Raw genomic sequence first — 23362 nt, forward strand, 5'->3', positions numbered from 1 at the left:
AGAGAGCATGGAGGTAAACGTTTGCTTTGCATGCAGAAGGATGGTGGTTCAAATTCCAGCATCCCAAATGGTCCCCCAGCCTGCCAGGAGTGATTGCTGAGCATAGAGCCAGGAGTAACCCCTGAGCACTGCTGGTTGTGATCCCCCCCAAAAAAATCAAAACAAAACAAAAAAAGAGAGTGCCTATGTGGGGCAGGATCTCTGCCTGCCTCTGACTATGGGGAATGTGAACTTCACAGTTGTGGCAGGAGGGACACCCCATAGAAAACAAGCACATTTTGTCTTCAGGCCCGAAGGGAGCACTGCTCTCTTCTGCAAGGCCAGATCCAGAATATGTTTGTTTAAGTGTTTGGACCACACCCAACAGCTCTCAGGGCTTCCTCTTGATTCTGTACTCAGAAATTACTTCTAGCAGGTTTGGGGAACTATATAGGATACTGGGGAATCAAACCCAGGTTAGCTGTATGCAGGGCCAACACCCTACCCACTATGCTATTGCTCCAGTCCAGAATATGGGGCCAGAGAAGCCAAGGCAGAGACCAGAAGGACAGAAGCCCCTGGGGTGGCCCCAGGTGGAGAGGTTTGTGGTAGCCTGGTGACAGGCTGTCATGGGGCCACATACAGACCAGCCCCGCTCAGAGGCTGCATTCTGCCTGGTCATTCCCACCAGGGATAGCATCCAACTTCCAGCACAGCCTTGTAGGGCTCCCTCCAGTGGTCTCCCAAGATGGCAGCTCTCACCTGCCCTTCCAGCATTCCCTCTCCTTACCCTAAACCCAAAGAATACCTTCAAGCAAAGGTATACGCACCCCCAACTCCCTCCTTAAGGGGTCCCTGCCACCGGAAAGGAAGTTGGAAAGTTGTGGTGGGCCAAGCCTCCTGCAGGCCCTGCTGGTCTCATCACTTCATGGCCTCTTACCAAAGGGCAGGCAAGCAGCAGCTTCCTAAAGCCTGCTCCGGCTGCAGGGATTAAGGGAAAGTCGGAGCATGTGTCAGCGAATGAGTGAATAAATACTAAAGGCGAGAGGAAGTGGAGAGCCCGGAAGATGGCTTAGAGGATTAGAGCTCATGCTTTTCATTCTGTGCTCTAAACACCGAAGTTCTACTTGGTCTGCCTGGCACCCCATTCTCATTCTCTACAAGACTTTGGTCTGATCACCCTTCTAGGCCATTGGGCCCACCGCTTCTTTTTTGTTACTTTTCTGTTTTGTTTTGTTTTGTTGTCACACCCAGCGGTGTCAAAGGTTACTCCTGGCTCTGTCATCAGGGAATCACTCCTGTTGGCTCTCAAGAGACTTTATATGTGCTGGAGATCAAACCTGGGTTGTGCAAGGCAAGCGCCCTCCCCACTGTATTATGGTTCAGTACCCACCCCTTCTCTCCGCACCCACCCTTCTCCCCCTAGACTGGGGAAAGGCCTCCAGCAGGTGTATATTTTTAGTTCTTACCTCACATGCCTTCCCCTACAGCGTCCTGACCCCCACCTCTCCTCCCTTCTCTACCTGTAATAGCCAAGAGTGATCCACCACACAGTCCCCATGACACGTCATGTTACCTGGGCTCAGACAGGTGAACAGGGACTGAGCTTGCCTGCAGGGCTGTGAAGTCAGAGCAGAGGCTGCTGGGGGCCAGGACCACCTCACCCATCTCTGCTCTGCGTGCCTGTGACTTGTGGTTCTCATAAGGGCCTACCCTTCTGGCAGAGCTACTGGCGGACCTGCTTCTCTGAGCAGCCAGGATGGATAGGAATGGCAAGACTCTGTGTAACCCCAGACTGAGAGCAGGCCCAGGCTCTTTTCTTCTCCCCTTACTACCCCCCCTCCATTCCCCCACGTCAGGGCAGGGCCCCACCTTTAGCAGGGAGGAGGCCTGACTTTGGGAAAGGCTCCCAAATTTGGTGCTGGAAATTGAACTCAGGACCTCACATCACAGCATATACTCAGTCCCTGAACCATGTCCCTGGCTCCTTTGGCTTGTCTTTTTGTGTCTGGTGTAAGGGGAGGAGTGGGCACTCCTGGCCAGGTTCCAGGGCTATTCTCTGCTCTGTGCTTGGGTCACTCACAGCAGTGCCCAGGGGACCATGTGGTGCCAGGATTCGAACCCAGGGATCCTGCATGCAATGGAACCATGCTCACTATCACTCAGGCCCTGCGTCATCTTTAGAACTTGGTCTATATGCATTTTAAAAAGGTAGAAGTTGGGGCCGGCGAGGTGGTATTAGAGGTAAGGTGTCTGCCTTGCAAGCGCTAGCCAAGGAAGGACCACAGTTCGATCCCCTTGCGTCCCATATGGTCCCCCCAAGCCAGGGGCAATTTCTGAGCGCATAGCCAGGAGTAACCCCTGAGCATCAAACTGGTGTGGCCCGAAAAAAAAAAAAAAAACCCAAAAACGTAGAAGTCTCTTATTTGGGGATGATAAATATAGTCAGTGTCTCTCCTTGGGCCTTTTGGGGTCATGTTGGAGAGACTTCCTTCTCCTAAGTGTTGCAGAGATAGTCATAGGAACTGTCTTGCTCAACCCCCTTTCCTGCCTGTTTCCTTACAGAAAAGCGAGTGGCTTTGTCTGAACTGCCAAACTAAGCGGCTGCTGGAGGGCAGCCTGGGCGAGCCGAGCCCCCTGCCTCTACCCACTTCCCCGAAGCTCCCCACCGGGGCCCCTCATCGTGCTGCTGGCACCGCCCCTCCAAAACAGAAAGGGCCACCGGGGCCAGGCCAGTCATCAGGCCCCGCATCTGCCAAGGCCAGTCCCCCACCCACCAAGGCCAGCCCTCAGGCCAAGTCCCTTCGGGCTTCAGAAGCCAGCAAGCCCCCGAGTGCTGCTCAGGAGAAAAAGACTGTGAAAACTGAGCCCGTGCCCAAGCCACCTCCAGAGACCACCCTGCCCCCGGGGACTCCTAAAGCAAAGACAGGGCCACGGAGGACTGAGCCTGCCCCCACCTCTGTCAAGGCCACTCCAGAAGTTTCCAAGATGGGGGAGCCAGAGGTAAGTTCCTTTGACTTTCCTTGGTTTTCAGGCAGTTTCTGGAAGGACTTGCCACTCTTAGCCACTGAGGGGTATGCCCAAGGTAGCAAGTTTTCATAGAAGATAAACCTAGGTGGGGCCTGAGCCCCCTGCAAGTCCTGACCCCTTGTTGGATGTGTCAGGTTTTGTTTTTTTTTTTGCCACAAGATAGATGGTTGCAAGCTGTAGCAATAGCACCGTGGAACAGGTATGGCATTTGCCTTGCATGTGTTCGACTCAGGTTTGATTCCCAGCATCTTAGCCTATCAGGAGTAATTCCTGAGCGCAGAGCCAGGAGTAACCCTCGGGCACTGCTGGAGGTGGCCCAAAAACCAAACAAGCACAAAGAGAAATGGTCATGAACTTTGTGCTTAGGGACTACTAGGGCAGGTGCCAGATATTGACTCCATGCACAGTGGAGTGTGTGGTGTGCCCCACTTCCCAGAAAGTGGAGACACCTATGCACGAGTTCCTGGGAGGACAGAGGAAGCGAGGGGGTCCCTGGGAGCTCCCTTCCAAGGCGCTTCAGTGTCTGCTTCTCACTCTGCTTCAGGAGCCGGCGGGCAAGCCTTACTCTCAGGATCTGTCCCGGAGCCCGCAGAGCCTCAGCGACACGGGGTATTCGTCCGACGGCGTCTCCAGCTCCCAGAGCGAGATCACCGGGGTTGTGCAGCAGGAGGTGGAACAGCTGGACAGCGCAGGCGTCACGGGGCCACGCCCGCCCAGCCCCTCGGAACTCCACAAAGTGGGGAGCACCATGCGGCCTTCCCTGGAGGCCAAGGGCCCAGCCTCTGGTGGTGAGCGGAGCAAGGCCCCGAGCAGCAGCGGCAGTGGAGAGGAGCAGAAGCGGAGGCCCCACTCCTTGTCCATAATGCCCGAGGCCTACGACTCCGACGAAGAACTGGAGGACATCCTGGAGGAAGAGGAAGACTCTCTGGAGTGGGGGCGCCAGCGTGAGCAGCGGGACACGGGGGAATCCTCGGATGACTTTGGCAGCCAGCTAAGGCATGACTACGTCGAGGACAGCAGCGAGGGCGGCCTGTCCCCTATCCCCCCGCAGCCGCCGGCTCAGGGCACAGAGCTGACCGACGAGGAGTTCATGCGCCGGCAGATTCTAGAGATGAGCGCAGAGGAAGACAATCTGGAGGAAGAGGTTCCCGCCTCTGGGCATGGTCTGGCCAAGCACAGTGCCCAGAAAGGGGGTCCCAGACCCCGGTCCGAGCCCAGTCAAGAGTCAGCAGCACTGCCCAAGCGGCGCCTGCCCCACAATGCCACCACCGGCTATGAGGAGCTCATGGGGGAGGGAGGCCCCGTGGAGGCCCCTGACAGCAGTGGAGCCCTGCAAGGTGGTCTCCGTCGCTTCAAGACCATCGAACTCAACAGCTCTGGCAGCTACGGGCATGAGCTGGACCTGGGCCAGGGCCCCGACCCTGGCCTAGAGCGAGAACCCGAGCTGGAGATGGAGAGCCTCACGGGCTCGCCCGAGGACCGCTCGCGTGGGGAGCACTCTTCCACCCTGCCGGCCTCCACACCCAGCTACACATCTGGCACCTCTCCCACCTCTCTCTCCTCCCTGGAGGAGGACAGCGACAGCAGCCCCAGCCGCCGGCAGCGCCTGGAGGAGGCCAAGCAGCAGCGCAAGGCCAGGCACCGCTCCCATGGGCCCCTGCTGCCCACCATCGAGGACTCCTCGGAGGAGGAGGAGCTGCGGGAGGAAGAGGAGCTGCTCCGGGAGCAGGAGAAGATGCGCGAGGTGGAGCAGCAGCGCATCCGCAGCACGGCCCGCAAGACACGTCGTGACAAGGAGGAGCTACGGGCCCAGCGGCGCCGTGAACGCTCCAAGACGCCTCCCAGCAACCTGTCCCCCATCGAGGATGCCTCCCCCACGGAGGAGCTGCGGCAGGCGGCCGAGATGGAGGAGCTGCATCGCTCATCATGCTCCGAATATTCCCCGTCCCCCTCGCTGGACTCTGAGGCCGAGGCCCTGGAGGGCGGCCCTGGCCGGCTCTACAAGTCGGGCAGTGAGTACAACCTGCCCACTTTCATGTCCCTCTACTCGCCCACCGAGACTCCCCTGGGCAGCACAGCCACCCCGAGCACTGGCCGGCCCCTCAAGAGCGCCGAGGAGGCCTACGAGGAGATGATGCGTAAGGCCGAGCTACTCCAGCGGCAGCAGGGCCAGGCCACAGGAGGCCGGGGCCCACATGCTGGTGTTTCTCAGTCTCTTGGCCTTCGGGGCCAGGGACACTTCGAACCTCAGGACACCCCCGAGCAGGACTCTAGCAGGACTGCCCAGTCAGCCCCAGAGGGTGCCCCCCTGGGCCTGGGGGCCACCGTGTATGAGGAGATCCTCCAGACTTCCCAGAGCATCGCCCGCATGCGCCAGGCCTCTTCCCGGGACCTGGCCTTTGCGGAGGACAAGAAGAAGGAGAGGCAGTTTCTGAATGCTGAAAGTGCATGCTTGGATCCCATGAAGCAGAACGGCGGCCCACTCACTCCGGGGACCAGTCCCACCCAGCTTGCTGCGCCCGTGTCCTTCACCTCTGCCTCGACGGACAGCGGCGGGGGCAGGGTCATTCCCGATGTTCGTGTCACTCAGCACTTTGCAAAGGAGCCTCAAGACACTGTCAGGCTACACATCTCTCCCGCCTCACCCAGCCCGACCTCTAAGGAGGTGGGCATATCCTTTACCCAGGGCCCTGGGGTCCCTGCCACCACAGCGGGTCTGCCACGAGGATATTCGGCCCCAACCTCCCTGGCCAGTTCGCCTTCTTCCACGGGCCTCAGCTATGGACAGGGCCCATCCATGGTGAGCTATGGGTCCCAAACCGAGGAGCCGCCTCCCACTCCCAGCGGACGGGCTGCCCGAGAGAAGCCTCTGGGTGCGAGCGACCAGCCCTCCCGAGGATACTCGTACTATGCGGGCTCCAGCCCACCCCTCTCCCCCACCTCCCCCTCGGAGAGCCCCACGTTCTCCCCTGGCAAGCTGGGCTCACGGCCCACAGCAGAGTTCTCTACACAGACGCCAAGTCCAAGCCCCGCCTCAGACCTGCCACGGAGTCCTGGTGCCTCCACGCCGATGCACATGGTGGCGCAGGGCACGCAGACCTCACACAGACCCAGCACATCACGCCTGGCGTGGCAGCAGTCCTCCCAGGAGGCCCCCCTCATGGTCATCACGTTGGCATCAGATGCCTCCAGCCAGACCAGGATGGTACATGCCAGTGCCTCCACCTCCCCCGTGTGCTCCCCCTCGGACAGCCAGCCCACATCCCACAGTTACAGCCAGACCACACCACCGAGTGCTTCTCCGCAGCCCTCTGAGCCACCGGGGCCCCCCGGCTTCCCACGGGCACCCAGCGCTGGTGCAGACGGGCCACTGGCGGTCTATGGCTGGGGCGCCCTCCCTGCGGAGAACATCTCCCTGTGCCGCATCTCTTCAGTCCCAGGAACGTCTAGGGTGGAGCCGGGCCCCCGGCCCCCGGGCAGCGCTGTGGTAGATTTGCGCACTGCGGTGAAGCCCACGCCCATCATTCTGACTGACCAGGGCATGGACCTCACCTCTCTGGCTGTGGAAGCCAGAAAGTACGGCCTGGCCCTGGATCCCATCGCAGGCCGGCAGGCCACTGCGGTACAGCCCTTGGTCATCAACCTCAATGCCCAAGAGCAGACTCAGGCCTTCCTCAGTACCGCCACCACCGTGAGCGTCACCCTGGCCTCCTCTGTGCTCATGGCTCAGCAGAAGCAGCCCGTAGTCTATGGAGACCCCTTCCAGAACCGACTTGACTTTGGTCAGGGTACAGGCAGCCCCGTGTGCCTGGCCCAGGTTAAGCAGGTGGAGCAGGCTGTGCAAACTGCCCCATACCGAGGGGGACCACGGGGTAGACCCAGGGAGGCCAAGTTTGCCAGGTACAACCTGCCGAACCAGGTTGCGCCTCTGGCCAGAAGGGATGTCTTGATCACGCAGATGGGCACTGCCCAGACTGTCGGCCTCAAGCCAGGCCCAGTGCCAGAGCCTGGTGCTGAGCCCGCTCGGTCTGGTCCCACCCTGCCAGGGGCCAGGAAGCCACACACAGTGGTAGTGCAGATGGGAGAGGGGGCTGCTGGCACAGTGACCACACTGCTTCCCGAGGAGCCCCCGGGCGCCCTGGACCTCACAGGGATGAGGCCCGAGAGTCAGCTGGCCTGCTGCGACATGGTCTACAAGTTTCCTTTTGGCAGTAGCTGTACTGGAACCTTCCACCCCACCCCCAGCGCACCTGAGAAGAACGTGGCAGAGGTGGTCCCACCTGGTCAGACCAGCGGCCCCTTCTACAGTCCTCGAGACTCTGAGCCCCTTGAGCCTCCCACCTACCGGGCCCCAGGGGCCATGGGCCCCGGGCCTCACGAAGAGCAGAGGCCCTACCCCCACGGCCTCCATGGCAGGCTCTACTCCTCCATGTCTGACACCAACTTGGCTGAGGCCGGTCTAAACTTCCATGCCCAAAGATTAGGCCAACTCTTCCAGGGCCCTGGGCGAGACTCGGCAATGGACCTTAGCTCCTTGAAGCATTCCTACAGCCTCGGCTTTGCGGATGGCCGCTACCTCGGCCAGGGCCTGCAGTATGGCTCATTCACAGACCTGCGTCACCCCAGCGACCTCCTGGCTCCTCCCCTCCCCATGCGGCGCTATAGCTCAGTGTCAAACATCTACTCGGACCACAGGTACGGCCCACGAGGAGATGCAGCCGGCTTCCAGGAGGCCAGTCTGGCCCAGTACAGTGCCACCACAGCCCGGGAGATCAGCCGCATGTGTGCCGCCCTCAACTCCATGGACCAGTACGGAGGGCGCCACGGGGCCGGCAGTGGAGGCCCTGATCTCCTACAGTTCCAGCCCCAACCTGGACCTGGGCCTAGTGTCCCCCAGGGTTTGACTCCCCTTCGACCCGGTCTCCTTGGGAACCCCACCTTCCCAGAGAGCCACCCGGGACCTGGGAGTTTGGCTCAGTACCGGCCGACCGCAGGCCAAGGAGCAGCAGTCCGGCAGCTAGTGCCATCCACGGCCACGGTACGGGCGGCGGACGGCATGATCTACTCCACCATCAACACCCCGATCGCCGCCACGCTGCCCATCACCACCCAGCCCACCTCTGTGCTGCGGCCCATGGTGCGTGGTGCCATGTACAGGCCCTTCACATCTGGGGCAGTCACAGCTGTGCCACTCACCAGCCTGACACGCATGCCCGTGATTGCCCCCCGGGTGCCGCTTGGGCCACCGGGAGTATACCGGTATCCAGGACCGAGCAGGTTCCCAACAGCTCCGGGTGTGCCTCCGTCGGAGGGACCCGTTTACTTGGGGAAGCCAGCTGCCCCCAAAGGACCTGGAGCCGGAGCTCCACCCCGGCCAGACCTGCCAGTGGGGGCTGCACGGGAGGAGCCGCTTTCCACAGCCCCTGCTGCTGCTGGCAAAGAGGCAGCGGTCACAGGCCCGGCCCCTGGCCCACTGGCTGGCCAGAAGCCACACGCAGAAGCAGCCCCTGTGGGTGTCAGCGCAGCCCTCGGCCGGCCGGGCCAGGAGAAGGAGGAGCCCTCGCAGGAAGAGCGGCAACGCAAGCAGCAGGAGCAGCTGCTGCAGCTGGAGCGTGAGCGGGTGGAGTTGGAGAAGCTGCGGCAGCTGCGGCTGCAGGAAGAGCTGGAGAGGGAGCGAGTGGAGCTGCAGAGGCATCGCGAGGAGGAGCAGCTGCTGGTGCAGCGGGAGCTGCAGGAGCTGCAGACCATCAAGCACCATGTGCTGCAGCAGCAGCAGGAAGAGCGCCAGGCTCAGTTTGCCCTGCAGCGGGAGCAGCTGGCACAGCAGCGCCTGCAGCTGGAGCAGATCCAGCAGTTGCAGCAGCAGCTGCAGCAGCAGCTGGAGGAGCAGAAGCAGCGACAAAAGGCCCCCTTCCCGGTGGCCGGCGAGGCGCCAGGCCGAGGGCCTCCCCCAGCTGCCGGCGAGTTGGCTCAGAATGGCCAGTACTGGCCCCCTCTGACCCATGCCACCTTCATTGCTGTGGCTGGGCCTGAGGGGCCCGTGCAAGCCCGGGAACCCCCACTGCACCGGGGCCTCCCCAGCTCGGCCTCGGATATGTCGCTTCAGACAGAGGAGCACTGGGAGGCAGGCCGCAGCACCATCAAGAAGCGGCACTCCATGCCTCGCCTCCGGGACGTGTGCGAGCCGGAATCGGCCCCTGAGCCCTGTGTGGTCAAGCGGATCGCGGACAGCAGCGTCCAGACGGATGACGAGGACGGGGAGGGTCGCTACCTGCTGACCCGGCGGCGCCGGACCAGGCGGAGTGCCGACTGCAGCGTGCAGACGGATGATGAGGACAACGCCGAGTGGGAGCAGCCGGTGCGTCGCCGCCGCTCCCGGCTCTCCCGCCACTCGGATTCGGGTTCCGACAGCAAACACGACACTGCCGGCTCCTCGGCCTCCACTGCTGCCGCCAGGGCTATGAGCAGTGTGGGCATCCAGACCATCAGCGACTGCTCCGTGCAGACGGAGCCTGACCAGCTGCCACGGGTGTCTCCGGCCATCCACATCACGGCGGCCACAGACCCCAAGGTGGAGATCATTCGGTACATATCGGCCCCGGAGAAGACAGGGCGCGGGGAGAGTCTGGCCTGCCAGACGGAGCCCGACAGCCAGGCCCAGGGCGTGGCTGGGCCGCAGCTCATTGGGCCAAGCGCCATCAGCCCCTACCTGCCCGGCATCCAGATTGTCACTCCAGGCACCCTGGGCAGATTTGAGAGGAAGAAGCCGGATCCCCTGGAGATCGGATATCAAGCCCACCTGCCCGCGGAGACCCTGTCCCAGCTTGTGAGCCGCCAGGCCCCCAAGTCCCCGCAGGTCCTCTACTCACCGGTCTCACCCCTGTCCCCACATCGGCTCCTGGACGCCTCCTTTGCTTCCAGTGATAGACTGAACAAGGCTCACGTAAGTCCCCAGAAGCACTTCACAGCCGACAGTGCTCTCCGCCAGCAGACGCTGCCTCGCCCCATGAAGACCCTGCAGCGGTCTTTGTCCGACCCTAAGCCCCTCAGCCCCACCGCCGAGGAGTCTGCCAAAGAAAGGTTCTCCCTCCTCCAGCTCCAGGGGGGCCTGGGTAGCCAGGTATGGGCACAAGGTCTGGTCCCGGGTGGGACAGGGCTCTCATATTAAATGGGGGCCTCCCAGGGAGGGGCCTTTGCTCCATCCTCCATCCTCCAGTCACCTCCATCCTCCATCCCCAGAGCCCCTGAGGAAGGGGTCCAGGATAGGCACTTCCTCAATGCCCCCCTGGTGTTGGCCACAGCATGTGCACAGGGAAGCCCAGATCCTCTTCCATGCACTCCTAGCCCAGCCCCTGCTGCCTGGTCCCCTAATCTCCCGCCTCCTCAGCTCTCCCCTCTATCCGGATCCTTAGCGCCCCACCGCTGCTCTGCAGATGTTCTCTGAGGAAAACAGGGACACAAGCTGACTGTACTGTGTCTCACTCCCAGCCCTGCCTGGCCACCTCTACCCTAGCCCATCCCCTCAGGCTGCTGTGTGCATACTGCCTCCCCTGACCCCACCTGCCTGGCTCTGAGAAGACCCTTTGCCCCCCCCCTCCTCCCCTAGATAAGGCTCCTGAAGCATTAACTGACACTGTCTGTGATTTTAGTTGCCAATGATATCCTGAGCCATGGGCTGCCATGGTGGGAAGTGACGGGGTGCCAGGTCTGATGCCAGGACTCAAGTTGTCAGGCTTCTCTGAGGGTCTTTAGAACCCCTGAAGGGTTGGAACACAATGGATATTTTAAGAAGCTCACTGGGCTAGGGAAGACAGGGCCCAAGCCAGGGGTGTTTTGGGGTGTGTGGCCTGCCTTCCAGAGGTAAAGCAGTGTCTGAGGCGGGCCCTCACCGGGGTTTGTAGAGGTGATAGCTCAGGCAGGGGTGAATCTTGGGGTCTACAGGCCAGAGCAGATGAGGATGGAATCAGGAGCTTGGTGGGGGGGTTGGAGGGGCACAACAGAAGTGGGAAGTCCTGGCTCCAGGAGTTCCTGTGGCCATTCATTTGAGATGATAAAAGCTGAACCAAAGAAGAGATGTTCAAGAAGGAAATGCAGTCTTTGTTCTGAGGTCTGGGGGCACCCTGGCATTTTATTTATTTATGACGGGTGGTGAGAGTAGATGGGAAGGTTTTAGGAAGCTGTTTGACAAGATTAACAATTAGGAGCCCAAAGTCAGTGCTCAGTACATGTTAAGGATTTGAGAACAAATTAAAAACCCTCAGCCTGGGGCATTCAGGAAGGGCGGCTAGGTGCTCGAAACCAAGGGGTTCCCAGGGCTGCTAGGTGCTCGAAACCAAGGGGTTCCCAGGGCAAAAATGGGACCTTCATGGGCTGGAGCGGTGGCACAAGCGGTAGGGCATTTGCCTTGCATGCGCTAACCTAGGACTCGCTGCGTCCCATATGGTCCCCTGAGCCAGGAGCGATTTCTGAGCACATAGCCAGGAGTAACCCCTGAGCATCACTGGGTGATGGCCCCCCAAAATGGGACCTTCATGCAGGTGGAGCACAGGCCCAGGAGGCACAGTGGGCAGTCAGGACCAGAATCAGGTGAGAAGTGAGAGAGGGAGTAGAGATCAGGAGCTGATGGTTGGCCTTGTGGGGAGCTGGGGCCAGGGCTGAGAACATAGCCTGGAGGGCTCAGAGGGTGGCACACAGGGGTTGGGGAAAGGTAGTAGGACAGTGCAGGTCACCTCAGAGAGGACAGGTAGGAGGAAAACAAGAGCCACCACTAGCCAGCATGTGCCCTCCCCACCCCCGTAGGTACCATTCACTCCTGTCAGCCACTACTGCCAATCAAGCCCAATCCACCATAGTGAGCGTCACTGAGCCCTTCACTGCCCAAAGGCCCTGAAAACAGACCCCGGCCTTCCCTCCCAGGATGGGGTGGGCAGAGCAGCCTCAAGGTGCTCGGGGGCCAACTGTGGAGCCCAGCCAGATCTTGTCCGCCCTGTGCCCTGCTAAGCCACTGACACCTTGGGTCTCAGTGCTGCCACCCTTCCCCTCTGTCTCAGGTGTCGGCGCTGCCACCCAACGGCCTGGCCCGCAAGGTGAAGCGGACACTTCCCAGTCCCCCTCCAGAGGAGGCTCACCTGCCTCTGGCAGGCCAGGCCTCCCAGCAGTTGTACGCGGCCAGCCTGCTGCAGCGTGGGCTGGCAGGGCCCACTGCTGTCCCTGCCACCAAGGCCAGCCTGCTCCGAGAACTGGACCGGGACCTGCGGCTGGTGGAACACGAGTCCACCAAGCTGCGCAAGAAGCAGGCAGAGCTGGATGAGGAGGAGAAGGAGATCGATGCCAAGCTCAAGTACCTGGAGCTAGGGATCACACAGCGCAAAGAGTCTCTGGCCAAAGACCGCCCCGGCCGCGACTACCCGCCCTTGCGGGGCCTCGGCGAGCACCGTGACCACCTATCAGACAGTGAGCTCAACCAGCTGCGGCTCCAGGGCTGTGCCACGCCTGCCGGCCAGTACGCAGACTTCTCAGCCGCTGCCGCTGCTCCCGCCACTCCCTCTGTTCCCACCGCCTTCCAGCAGCCCCGGTTCCCACCTCCAGCCACAGGAGGGTCCCACTTCCAGCCACAGCCCTATGCTGCAGGCAGTGGTGGACCGAGTCAGAACGGATTCCCAGCCCACCAGACTCCCGCATACCCTGGCTCTAGTACGTATCCAGCAGCCCCTGTCTTTCCTCCTGGCACCAGCTACCCAGCTGAGCCCACCCCGCCAAGCCAACAAGCTTTCCGTCCCACCGGCCATTACACAGCCCAAACACCCATGCCGGCCACACAGAGCGCTCTTTACCCTGCCCCGGCCGACAGCCGTGCCCCGCACCAAAAGCCACGGCAGACAACCCTAGCCGACTTGGAACAGAAAGTGCCGACCAACTATGAGGTGATCGCCAGCCCCGCTGCGGCCATGTCCTCAGCCCAGCCTGAGACCAGCTACAGTGGCCCAGCGGGGAGCTACGAGCAGAGCAAGGCCTCTGAGCTGGCCCGGACCAGCGACCACAGCAGCGGGGGCCTGGGCCAAGCCCCCACCTACCCCTCTGACTCCCACTACACCAACCTGGAACAGAACGTCCCTCGGAACTACGTGATGATTGACGACATCAGCGAGCTGACCAAGGACAGCACCTCCACTGCCCCCGAGAGCCAGCGTCTAGAGCCCCAAGGACCAAGCAGCAGTGGGCGCCCGGTGAAGGAGCCCGGGGAGCCAGGTGGTCTGGAGGGGCCGGTGATGCCCTGCTGCTACAGAGCAGAGGAGGAATCCGAGGAGGACTCATATGACCCCCGGGGGAAGAGCGGCCACCACCGGGGCATGGACAGCAATGGCCGACCCACCGGCACCCACTACTACAGTGACAGTGACCATAGGTACGGGGTGCGAGCAGAGAAATACGGTCCAGGACCCGTGGGGCCAAAGCATCCCTCCAAGAGCCTCGCTCCAGCCGCCATCCCCTCAAAGCGCAGCAAGCACCGGAAGCAGGGCATGGAGCAAAAGATCTCCAAGTTCTCCCCAATCGAAGAGGCCAAGGACGTGGAGTCAGACCTGGCCTCCTATCCCTCCCCTTCAGCCAGCAGCAGCCTGGCCTCTCGCGGAAGAAAGTTCCAGGATGAAATCACCTACGGACTCAAGAAGAACGTGTACGAGCAGCAGCGGTACTACGGAGTATCCAGCCGGGACCCAGTGGAGGAGGACGACCGCATGTACAGCGGGAGCAGTCGCTCCCGGGTCACTTCTGCCTATAGTGGGGAGAAGCTGTCCAGTCACGACCTCAGTGGCCGGGCCAAGGGATATGAGCGGGAGCGGGAGCGGGAGGTCATGGACCGACACCAGAAGGGGGGTTCCAAGCCCTCGTCCTTGGGTATGGCCCATGGCCGGGCCCGGCCCCCCATGCGAAGCCAGGCTTCCGAAGAGGAGAGCCCTGTCAGCCCGCTGGGGCGGCCCCGCCCTGCCGGGGGCACCCTCCCTCCTGGGGATACCTGCCCCCAGTTTTGCTCCAGCCACTCCATGCCTGACGTCCAGGAGCACGTCAAGGACGGGCCGCGGGCCCACACATATAAGCGTGAAGAAGGCTACATCCTGGATGATTCCCACTGCGTAGTTTCCGACAGTGAAGGTAATGGTAATGGCAGCCGGGGGTAATTTCTGTGATGCTTGGGACCTGGGAGGCCTGCCTGTCCGCCTGCCTGCCGTAGGGCTCTGGGCCCCCAGCTGTCTTGCGAGCCCTGCTACAGGCTTCCCTTCTTGCCTGGTTGCTGTGCCCTGACCCCAGTGGCGGGAGGGGGGCAGGGACCTGGTGTGATGCTTGTGGCAGTGGCCCACCCTCTGTGGTCTCCTTGCATGGCTTCAGCTACTCCCCACACGCAGCCGGTCTGGGGGCTGACCGTGTTCTGTTTTTGGTCTCTGAAGCATATCACCTGGGCCAGGAGGAGACAGACTGGTTTGATAAGCCCCGGGATGCCCGCTCTGACCGATTCAGGCACCACGGGGGCCACGCAGTCTCCTCCTCCCAGAAGCGAGGCCCTGCCAGGCACAGCTATCATGACTACGATGAACCCCCCGAGGAGGGCATGTGGCAGCATGAGGAGGGTGGTCCAAGCCGCCACACCTCAGCCAAGGAACACCGGCACCATGGTGATCACGGGCGGCACTCGGGTCGCCACGCTGGTGAGGAGCCAGGTCGGCGTGCTGCTAAACCCCACCCTCGAGACCTGGGTCGCCACGAGGCCCGGCCTCACCCTCAGCCCAGCCCTGGCCCAGCCATGCAGAAAAAGAGCCAGCCTGGGTACCCCAGCTCTGCTGACTACTCCCAGTCGTCCCGCACTCCCTCCGCGTACCACCATCCCTCCGAAAGCAAGAAGGGCTCCCGGCAGGCCCACTCTGGACCCGCCGCACCACAGCCAAAGCCAGAAGCACAGCAGCAGCTGCAAGGCCGGCAGACAGGGCCGGGGCCGCAGCAGGCCCAAGCTCCGCTCTCCCGGCAGACACCCTCGGCTGCAGCCTCACGCCAGGCCCCACCGCAGCAGCAGCCACAGCAGCAGCAGCAGCAGCCGCCACAAGGTCCCCAGCAGGTCCGGCTGCAGCAGCAAGGCCAGGTGGGCGCCCGGGGCCCAGCCTCTGCCGCCAGCCAGCCAGCAGGAAAGCCTCAGCCAGGTCCAGCTGCGGCCACAGGGCCCTTACCGGCAGGAGCAGTAAGTATAGGCCCAGGGTGGGGGTTCAGTCGTGGCCACTGGGTCAGCCCCTGGACTCCAGGCCTGGGCAGAGGATGACATCTCAGCTGGGGATTCTGTTTCAGCCACGGGTAGAACAGGCCGATGGCTCTAAAGGGCCAGCCAAAGCACCCCAGCAAGGGAGACCCGCGCAGGCGCAGCCACCATCAGGACCTGCTGCAGGTGAGCTGATCTCTCGGTGCCTTCGCACAAGATCTCAGGGCCTGGGGTCCCCTCTGTGACCTCCCAGCATCCTGAACTTCCCTGCACTTGTTTCCTCACTGCTCCCTGAGCAAGTGCCCGGTGGGCTGCCTGGGTTTAAAATAAGCCAGTGAGCCAGCAGGGTTGCCAGTGTGGGGGCCATTCTGCCTGCCAGCTCTGGGCTGGAGCCCTGTAGGGACTGGCAGGCCCGCCCAAGCCAGCCCAGGGCTTCTTACTCACTCCTTTTCCTTTCCCCTCCCTCCTCCCTCAGCATCCTCTGCCTTTTCCCCCTTGCTTCCCCTCTATCCTCCTCAGCTTCCTTTCCCCTCTTCATCCTCCTTATTTTTCCAGCCTGCCTCTCCTGCATCCCTGGAATCCCAGGTTCCCATTCCCTGTGGCGTTCCCGGGGTCCCATCCCTTGTGGCTCTTCTACAGGGGCCCCAGCCAGGCCCAGGCTTCATGGTACTTTCTTCCTGGACAGGCGCGAAGGCTGGAGCCAAGCCTGGAGGTCCCCCTGGAGCTCCTGCTGGCCAACCCGGTGCCGAAGGAGAGAGTGTGTTCTCCAAGATCCTCCCAGGGGGCGCAGCTGAGCAGGCTGGCAAGCTGACGGAAGGTAGGCAGAGCCCGGGTCAAGGAGACAATTTGAGACTCAGCCACCAGGGGCCCAGGCCTGCTTGAGGCCCACCTGCTGCTACCCAGTGGTCCTCTGGGCCATTCCCGTGCCTGAGTGGCTGTGCTCGACCAAGAAGCCCTGAACAGGAGGGATCGGCCCTAATAATAGCCTCCTAAAGCCTCTCTCCTTTTTCTGTCTCACAGCCGTCTCTGCTTTTGGCAAAAAATTTTCTTCATTCTGGTGACCATGCCCTGTTGGGTGAGTATGAGATTCGGTGCCCATGCTCCCTTGAAAAAGCGAGGGAAGGGATCCCAAGGCGGCTTCTGGGAGGCATCTGCTCCTCAGCTGTGTAGTAGGAGTAGGAACTCTGGGTATGGGAGGAGAGGAGCAGGAGGGAGCCCTATCATGGGGCCCTGGACCAACTCAGTAAAGAGCCCTGGGCCTTCTCCAAACCCTCCTAGGGCGCTCACTGGCCCCTGGGCTGCAGCTTGCTCCCCATCCTCTTCTGTAAATGCCCCACAGGCTCTTGAAGACATGAAGGGAGATGTTATCATTGCTGTGGAAAAATCTCTGGAGTCAGAGGCCTGGGCGCAGCTCTGGACTCTGCGTATAACAGTGAGTGTCAGGACCAGGGCAAGTGGGCAGAAGCGGGGTGAAACCCAGGTTCTTCTGACAAGCCCCCTTCAGTTCCCCAGCGTGAGCTCAGAGGGGCCGGGTGGGAGTCTGGAAGTTCCCTGGGAGACCAAAGTCCTTGAGGTGACCGAGAGACCTCAGGTAGGTAGTCAAGGGGGTGGAAGGAAGCGAGGGCAGCAAAGCCTGGCCCACAATGTGGGTCCTCTGTGGATGAGTTCTCACAGAAGGGGTAGGAACTGTTGGGGTGTAGGCCCCTTCCTTGTGTTTCTGGCCCTGCTCTTGCTCCTGCCAGCCCCGATGGAGAGATTGGGAACGCCCCCTTCTGGCAAGCACAAGCACATCACATGGGCTCCCTGGGTCTTTTCTAGGCAAAGTATTGGGGATAGGGTGTTTGGATCTGCCCTGGACACAGTGGTGGGTGAGGGATGAGGGAGTAGAAGCAGCTGCTGTGGGATGTGCCCAGAGAGGATGGGGACCAGCACCCTCAGGGACTCTGGTGCCAGGATTTGCTGGGTGAACTGTGGATCAGGCAAAAGGACAGTACAGCATGGGGGGGGGGTGTGGAGCAATGGCACAGTGGGCAGGGTGTTTATTGCATGACCTGGGTTCTATCCCCAATGTTTCATAGGGTCCCCCAAGCCTGAGCTCAGAACCAGGATTAATCCCTTAGGGCCACTGGATGTAGCCAAATATTCTTAATTAAAAATAGATTTTTTTTTTTTTTTTTTTGGTTTTTGGGTCACACCCGGCAGTGCTCAGGGGTTATTCCTGGCTCCAGGCTCAGAAATTGCTCCTGGCAGGCACGGGGGACCATATGGGACGCCAGGATTCCAACCGATGACCTCCTGCATGAAAGGCAAACGCCTTACCTCCATGCTATCTCTCTGGCCCCAGATTTTTTTTTTTTTTTTGGTTTTTCAGGCCACACCCGTTTGATGCTCAGGGGTTACTCCTGGCTAAGCGCTCAGAAATTGCCCCTGGCTTGGGGGGACCATATGGGACGCCGGGGGATCGAACCACAATCCTTCCTTGGCTAGCGCTTGCAAGGCAGACACCTTACCTCTAGCACCACCTCGCTGGCCCCTTAAAAATGAATTTTTATGGGGCCAGAGAGATAGCATAGATGTAAAGCATTTGCCTTACATGCAGAAGGACGGTAGTTTGAATCCCATATGGTCCCCCGAGCCTGCCAGGAGTGATTTCTGAGCGTAGAGCCAGGAGTAACCCCTGAGCGCTGCCGGGTGTGACCAAAAAATAACAAAAGAAAAAAAGATTTTTAGGGACCAGAGAGATAGCACAGTGGTAGAGCATTTGCCTTGCACACAGCCGATCCAGGACGGATGGTGGTTTGAATCCCAGCATCCCATATGGTCCCCTGTACCTGCCAGGAACGATTTCTGAGTGCAGAGCCAGAATTAACCCCTGAGCACTGCCAGGTGTGACCCCCAAAACATCCCTCCCAAAAAATAGAGTTTTAAAAAGTCAGTGCAGCAGAGCCCTTTCGAGGGGGACTCAAGGGTGAAATTTAGGGGGTCAGGAACCAGTTGGGTGGACTTGTTCAGCTAAGAATAGGGAATATGGGCCCGGAGAGATAGCACAGCGGCGTTTGCCTTGCAAGCAGCCGATCCAGGACCAAAGGTTGTTGGTTTGAATCCCGGTGTCCCATATGGTCCCCCGTGCCTGCCAGGAGCTATTTCTGAGCAGACAGCCAGGAGTAACCCCTGAACATCGCCGGGTGTGGCCCAAAAACCAAAAAAAAAAAAAGAATAGGGAATATGTTCTGATCACAGTAGCCCCAGAGCAGCTCTCCAGCGTCCTTCCTACCCTCACCACTTGACAACAGGCACCCTGTCGCTGTCCCACTCAGCCACACCGTGCCTTGGAATTGCTTCAGAACAAACATGCCATCAGAAGTGGGCTCAGGGGAAGGCCAGAAGGAATAACCCGCTCCTTGGTCTGGAGCCGAGACTACTTCACTGGAGAGAGACCGAGAGTGCGGTTTATTTGGGGTTCTGCCACACAACAGGGGCTCACAGCACCAGCTGTGGTTTAAGGGGTTCTTCAAGTTCTGGCAGTTAGCTCCCACCTGGAATAAGCCATCAGCATTTCTGTGCCTCCTGATTTACTCTACAGCTGATTCACATGTGGGCTGGGACACTGTGCATTTGACACAAAACTCTATCTCCATGCCTCTTACGAGCCAAACAGAAAAAAAAAGTTATAGAAATGGTCTTCCTGGCCATTCCCCACCCCACCCCACCCCATCCTTATCTCTGTTTATGCAGACTGCCCACGAGTCCCTCGGCCCATCCCTAGCGACGGACTTCATGAGGCCAGAACATGCCAGGCACCATGGAGAACAGTGTGGGACACCAAGAAGCCACTGTTCACAGCTCCCGACTAAAATCTCTCTTCCCATCTTTCCCTCCCCTTTTCTTCCTTTTTCTTTCCCAGCATCTACAATCTGGCAAACCGTTTGGCCCAAAGATGTGCCCCAATGGGATGTGGCAGGCTGGCTTTGGGTCAGGATGGGCTGTTTCCTCACAGCAGCTGCCTGAGTGAACCCCTTGCTGGACGAGAGACAACACTGGTACAACCCCCGTGGGCCTTGGTGATGCCAGGTTCCTTGTGCTGCTCTGGGCTTTGCTGTCGCCGGGAGGAGGCCTCTGATGTGTCTAGCTGCTCTTCTCGCAGTGGCCACCCACCCAGCAAGCCAGCCGGGCTTCCAATGAGTTATACACAGAGTTTGGGAGCACGCTGCCTGTTTCTGATGGATGCTGCCCTCCCTTCACGATGCCAGAAGTTTTTCCACAGCCTTGGAGAGGGGCTTTGACTGAGGGCTGGGGACCCCAGGCTCAGTATCCTTCACATTCCAGCTGGCCCAGATCCCTCGGTGGCCACAAGGCCCTGCCCCAATCATTGAACTCCTCTGGGTGGCCTCGGAGCAGACCTCCACGTGGCTAGTGTGGGGTTGGGAAAACTTTACAAACATTAGGACCTACCACTGTCTCATCGCTGAAATCAGAGGCCATAGGACTGAAAACAGCATGGGCACTGGCTGAGACTTCTTCCAGCCCGTGGGTGGCAGCGTCCTAGCTCACCTGCCACCATCTCAAAGCCATCCCCCCAGCCATCGTGAGCATCCCAGCGGCACCACCATTATCTCCACCAGCCGGCTCCTCAATCGTATACCTGGGGATTTCTTTTGATTTCAAGAACAGCCTTAATCATTTCAGTTTTGATTTACATGTATACCTCATAAACATTTTTTCTTTCATTTCTCCTCCTCCCTTTCTCTCTCTTCGCTCCCTCCCTGCCTCTCCCCACCACCACCACCATCACCACCATCACCACCACCACCACCTTGTGACAGATGGTTTGGTTTCCTCTCTGCTCTGCCCCTGCTCTGCACAGGGAGAATGTTGACTTAGAAGCAATAGTGGGCAGCAGGCCACCAAGAGCACAACTCCAGGGCGAGGTCTAGGGAGACCCCTCAGCCCGCCTCTGTTTACTGTGCAATTCCAGTCCTTCTTAAGCCATCACCAATGAGCATGCTCAGAGCAGAGGGGCCAGGGCTTCTGCCAGCCAAGGGAAGGGCCCAGAGCCCTGTGTCAGGGAGCATGGCACCGTCCATCTACTTGGTGGACTGGGCAGCCTGCCTCCCTCAGGCCCTTCCCTCGGGGGCCTCCCTTCATCTTGGGCACAGCCACAAGTCTCATCTCTAATGTTCTATGCAATGAAATATAAACCCTCAAAGACAACTGTTAATATTTAATAAATTCCATGTTATGTATAAGGAGTTAATTGCAAACCTTGCAATTGAGAAACCAGATAGATATGCGCATATCAAACCCCCAGCCCTGCTCCCTCCCACTGTGTGTGTGAAATTCTCAGTCTGTGGCATGTTTGACCTGTGGCAGGACTCGCTGCTGCCAGGCGAGCCACCGCCTGTCCCGCAGTGGAGCATGCACAGCTCGCAGCCTCTTTGCACGACTTCATCCATTTTAAATGCTCAACCCTCTCGCTTGGCGTTCTTTTTGCCTCAGGATCTCTCCTCCGGGAGTGCTTCTAGCTGACTTCCGCACAAGCTAGTGAGGACCTGCTGGGCTTGGCACCTGACTGGATGTGCTGGGCTGCAGGGCAGGCAGTGCAAGGCCCCACATGCTCTGCGGCTTTCTCTGACCAACGTGGCGAATGGAACGGTGTAGGCATGCAGGTGGGAGCCCACACAGGATGTGTGTGCATGAATGTTCTGAAAGTTGTGATGAGATCTCTTCTTACCCCCTTCGCAATCGGGAACAGATGGGCTGCGTTTGTGGCCAGAGAGACAAAGGCAGGGACAGGACTTGGCTCCGTCCAAGGCTCCAGGGCTACTGACTGCCCCTACTTTGTGTCTCTCTTTTGTGATATGGATGCTCAAAGGCCTGTGGATCAAAAGATCTAGGCTGGGGTGAATGTCACATACTTGGGAAAAGCAGAACCTGTAGCAATTGTAATGAAGACAATTGACCGTGACATTTGGACTGAGTAAGTGTCCACAGAGGTTTTCAGGAGACAAGTAGGAAGCTTCTCCATAGCAAAACAAACAAAAAAGGTACTGTTGTGACTCTCACCACGTCTGTACCCAGGGCCTAAACTCTGCTTATCCCCATCTCTGACTCCCACATCCCCTAATGCTCATCACCTTCCCCATGGGTAAGCCAGGAGTGCAAGCAGCATCTCTGCCCAACCCCTTGAGGCCTGGCCTTCCTCCAGAGTGCTCTGGTTTGCTCCATGCATTTCTCAGGGGTCCACATTTCTCATGCTCTTCTCTAAGGTCTATACTCCACTTCAGAGAAGGATCCTGGCCCACTACTGGCAGCTAGGGGACAGGCTGTTCACTCAGTATGGGGCCCGAGACTCTGGATTTGGGCCTCAACCATCCTCCTGAACACCCACCTCATCCCACGGATCCGGTCTGGACTGAATGAGGCCACCCAAGCAAGGGCTGAGGGGGAACCACTCCACCTCTGGGCAGCCAGGGCCAGGTCTGTACAGGGAGGGCCTAGAAGCTGGATACCAGGGGCAACAAGATTCCCTCACACTGAAGGCCAGGATAGGGCCAGGGGCAGTGAACAGGGAAGGCAACAGAGGTGGGCAGCCTCTACCAGACTCCAGCACAGCAACTTTTCAGATTTCCTTTCTAGCCAAGTCCTGACTTTGAACTTTCTGACATCTGCCACTCCCCACCCCCTAAAGACACATCTCTTCCTCATGAAAGTGGCTGGAGCAGCCATAACTCTGGCTAGTGCAGCTAGAGGGTCGGGAGTGGCATTCAGTGCCTTGGGCAGGAAGGAACATCAAAACACGTCTCCAGTAAGCAAAGGTGTCTGGGACATGTTCCAAGCCTTCTCCATCTGCAGAGTCACCATCTCCTCTGTCTTCTTTGGAACCCAACGCACACACTTTGCAGTGACACTGCCCCACTGTCTACTTAGTCCTAGAACAAAGAGCAGTCGTGGCCTCAGTGATGGCCGGTCTTCTGCAGCCTGGGGGAAGCTTTTCCAGGCAAATCCTTTGCCATGGCAGTGTGGACCCCCTCCTTCCCTCTTGCCCTCACCTCAACTCTGTAAATAGTAGTCATCGTGACTCCGATGAGGGACAGGCCTGATCAACTGGAATGCCTCAGTGTTGTCATCTCTGTCTCCCTGGGTACCAGCATCCCTGCCACCTTATGCGGTGGGACAGCACTGGAGTGCCATGGAAGTCTTCAGAGATCTTGTGTGTGCATGTGAGCAAGCGTGTGAGTGTCTGTGCGTGCGTATCTGCCTCATTCAGCCTCTGGGATCAAATCAGCTGCTTCTCTCCAACCAGAAGGTCTTGGAGAGTGGTGGCACCCAACGCCTTTCTTCCTGCTAGCTTCCATGTCTTGTTTTTGCTTTCCCCTCAGCCTTTCCTTCCCCCCCTTCATCTCTCTCCCTTTCTCTTCTCTCCTTTATTTTGGGGGGGGAGAGTGCTGTACAAAGTCAAACAAACAAGTTTACAGTTGTAAGTGCAATGACCCGAGTCCTCCACATGACCTTGTGAATTGTGTGCCGTCCTCTTGTGCTCTGTGAGAACTCGTGGTACTTCAGTGTCCCTCCCTCTGTATTGTGACAAGGTAATTCTGTGGTATCAGAATAAAAGGACTTGATATAAACGATCTTCAACTGTCTCTGGGATGGTTTCTGAAATGAGAGCGTAGGCAAGTGAACGAATCTCAAACTTATGACCATCATGTCTATGGCTGATGAAAAGGACTGAAAGGGCGTAAATTCTGGCAAGGCCAGGACTAGGTCTCCCCTAAGCTGTGTAAAAACAGTAGGTCCCCCAACAAACGAGAAGCCCTCACTCCAGGCAGGTCTCTAGTTTGGGTCTGGAGGGCACAGCTGTTCGGTCACTGAAGAATGTGCCCCCAGCCACCTAGTTTCCCTGGTAGCAGGTGATCAGGTGCTGCCCCCTAGTGCTGCCAACTAGCCCTACACCAGCCGGTCCCAAACTGGAACTGTTGATCAGTGCTTCTCAATTATTTTCTGTCATGCCCCCCAGGAAGAAGAAAACATGTTTCACGCCCCCGTGCAACTGTAAATAGTATCTTTATTAAAAATAAAACTTTTAACCTGAAAAACAAAAATATATAAAAT

General features: G+C 59.2%; 1 protein-coding gene across 4 annotated transcripts in view; it reads left to right on the forward strand.

Moving 5' to 3' along the window:
* Positions 1–22879, forward strand: part of BSN (bassoon presynaptic cytomatrix protein) — a 112234-nt gene extending 89355 nt beyond the window's left edge. The window contains exons 4-12 of one of the 4 annotated variants that reach the window (XM_049777286.1): positions 2545–2982; positions 3554–10129; positions 12033–14160; positions 14454–15235; positions 15340–15436; positions 15936–16067; positions 16271–16325; positions 16590–16682; positions 19155–22879. In XM_049777286.1, coding sequence (XP_049633243.1) covers positions 2545–2982; positions 3554–10129; positions 12033–14160; positions 14454–15235; positions 15340–15436; positions 15936–16067; positions 16271–16311 — 10194 coding nt within the window. In that variant the 3' untranslated portion in view covers positions 16312–16325; positions 16590–16682; positions 19155–22879. The remainder of the gene's footprint in view (positions 1–2544; positions 2983–3553; positions 10130–12032; positions 14161–14453; positions 15236–15339; positions 15437–15935; positions 16068–16270; positions 16326–16589; positions 16683–19154) is intronic. The other 3 variants (XM_049777288.1, XM_049777289.1, XM_049777287.1) reach the window with 3 other exon arrangements.
* Positions 22880–23362: the final 483 nt, after the last annotated feature.

The sequence above is a fragment of the Suncus etruscus genome, chromosome 7 (genome assembly GCF_024139225.1).
Source record: "Suncus etruscus isolate mSunEtr1 chromosome 7, mSunEtr1.pri.cur, whole genome shotgun sequence".
Classification (NCBI taxonomy): Eukaryota; Metazoa; Chordata; class Mammalia; order Eulipotyphla; family Soricidae; genus Suncus; species Suncus etruscus.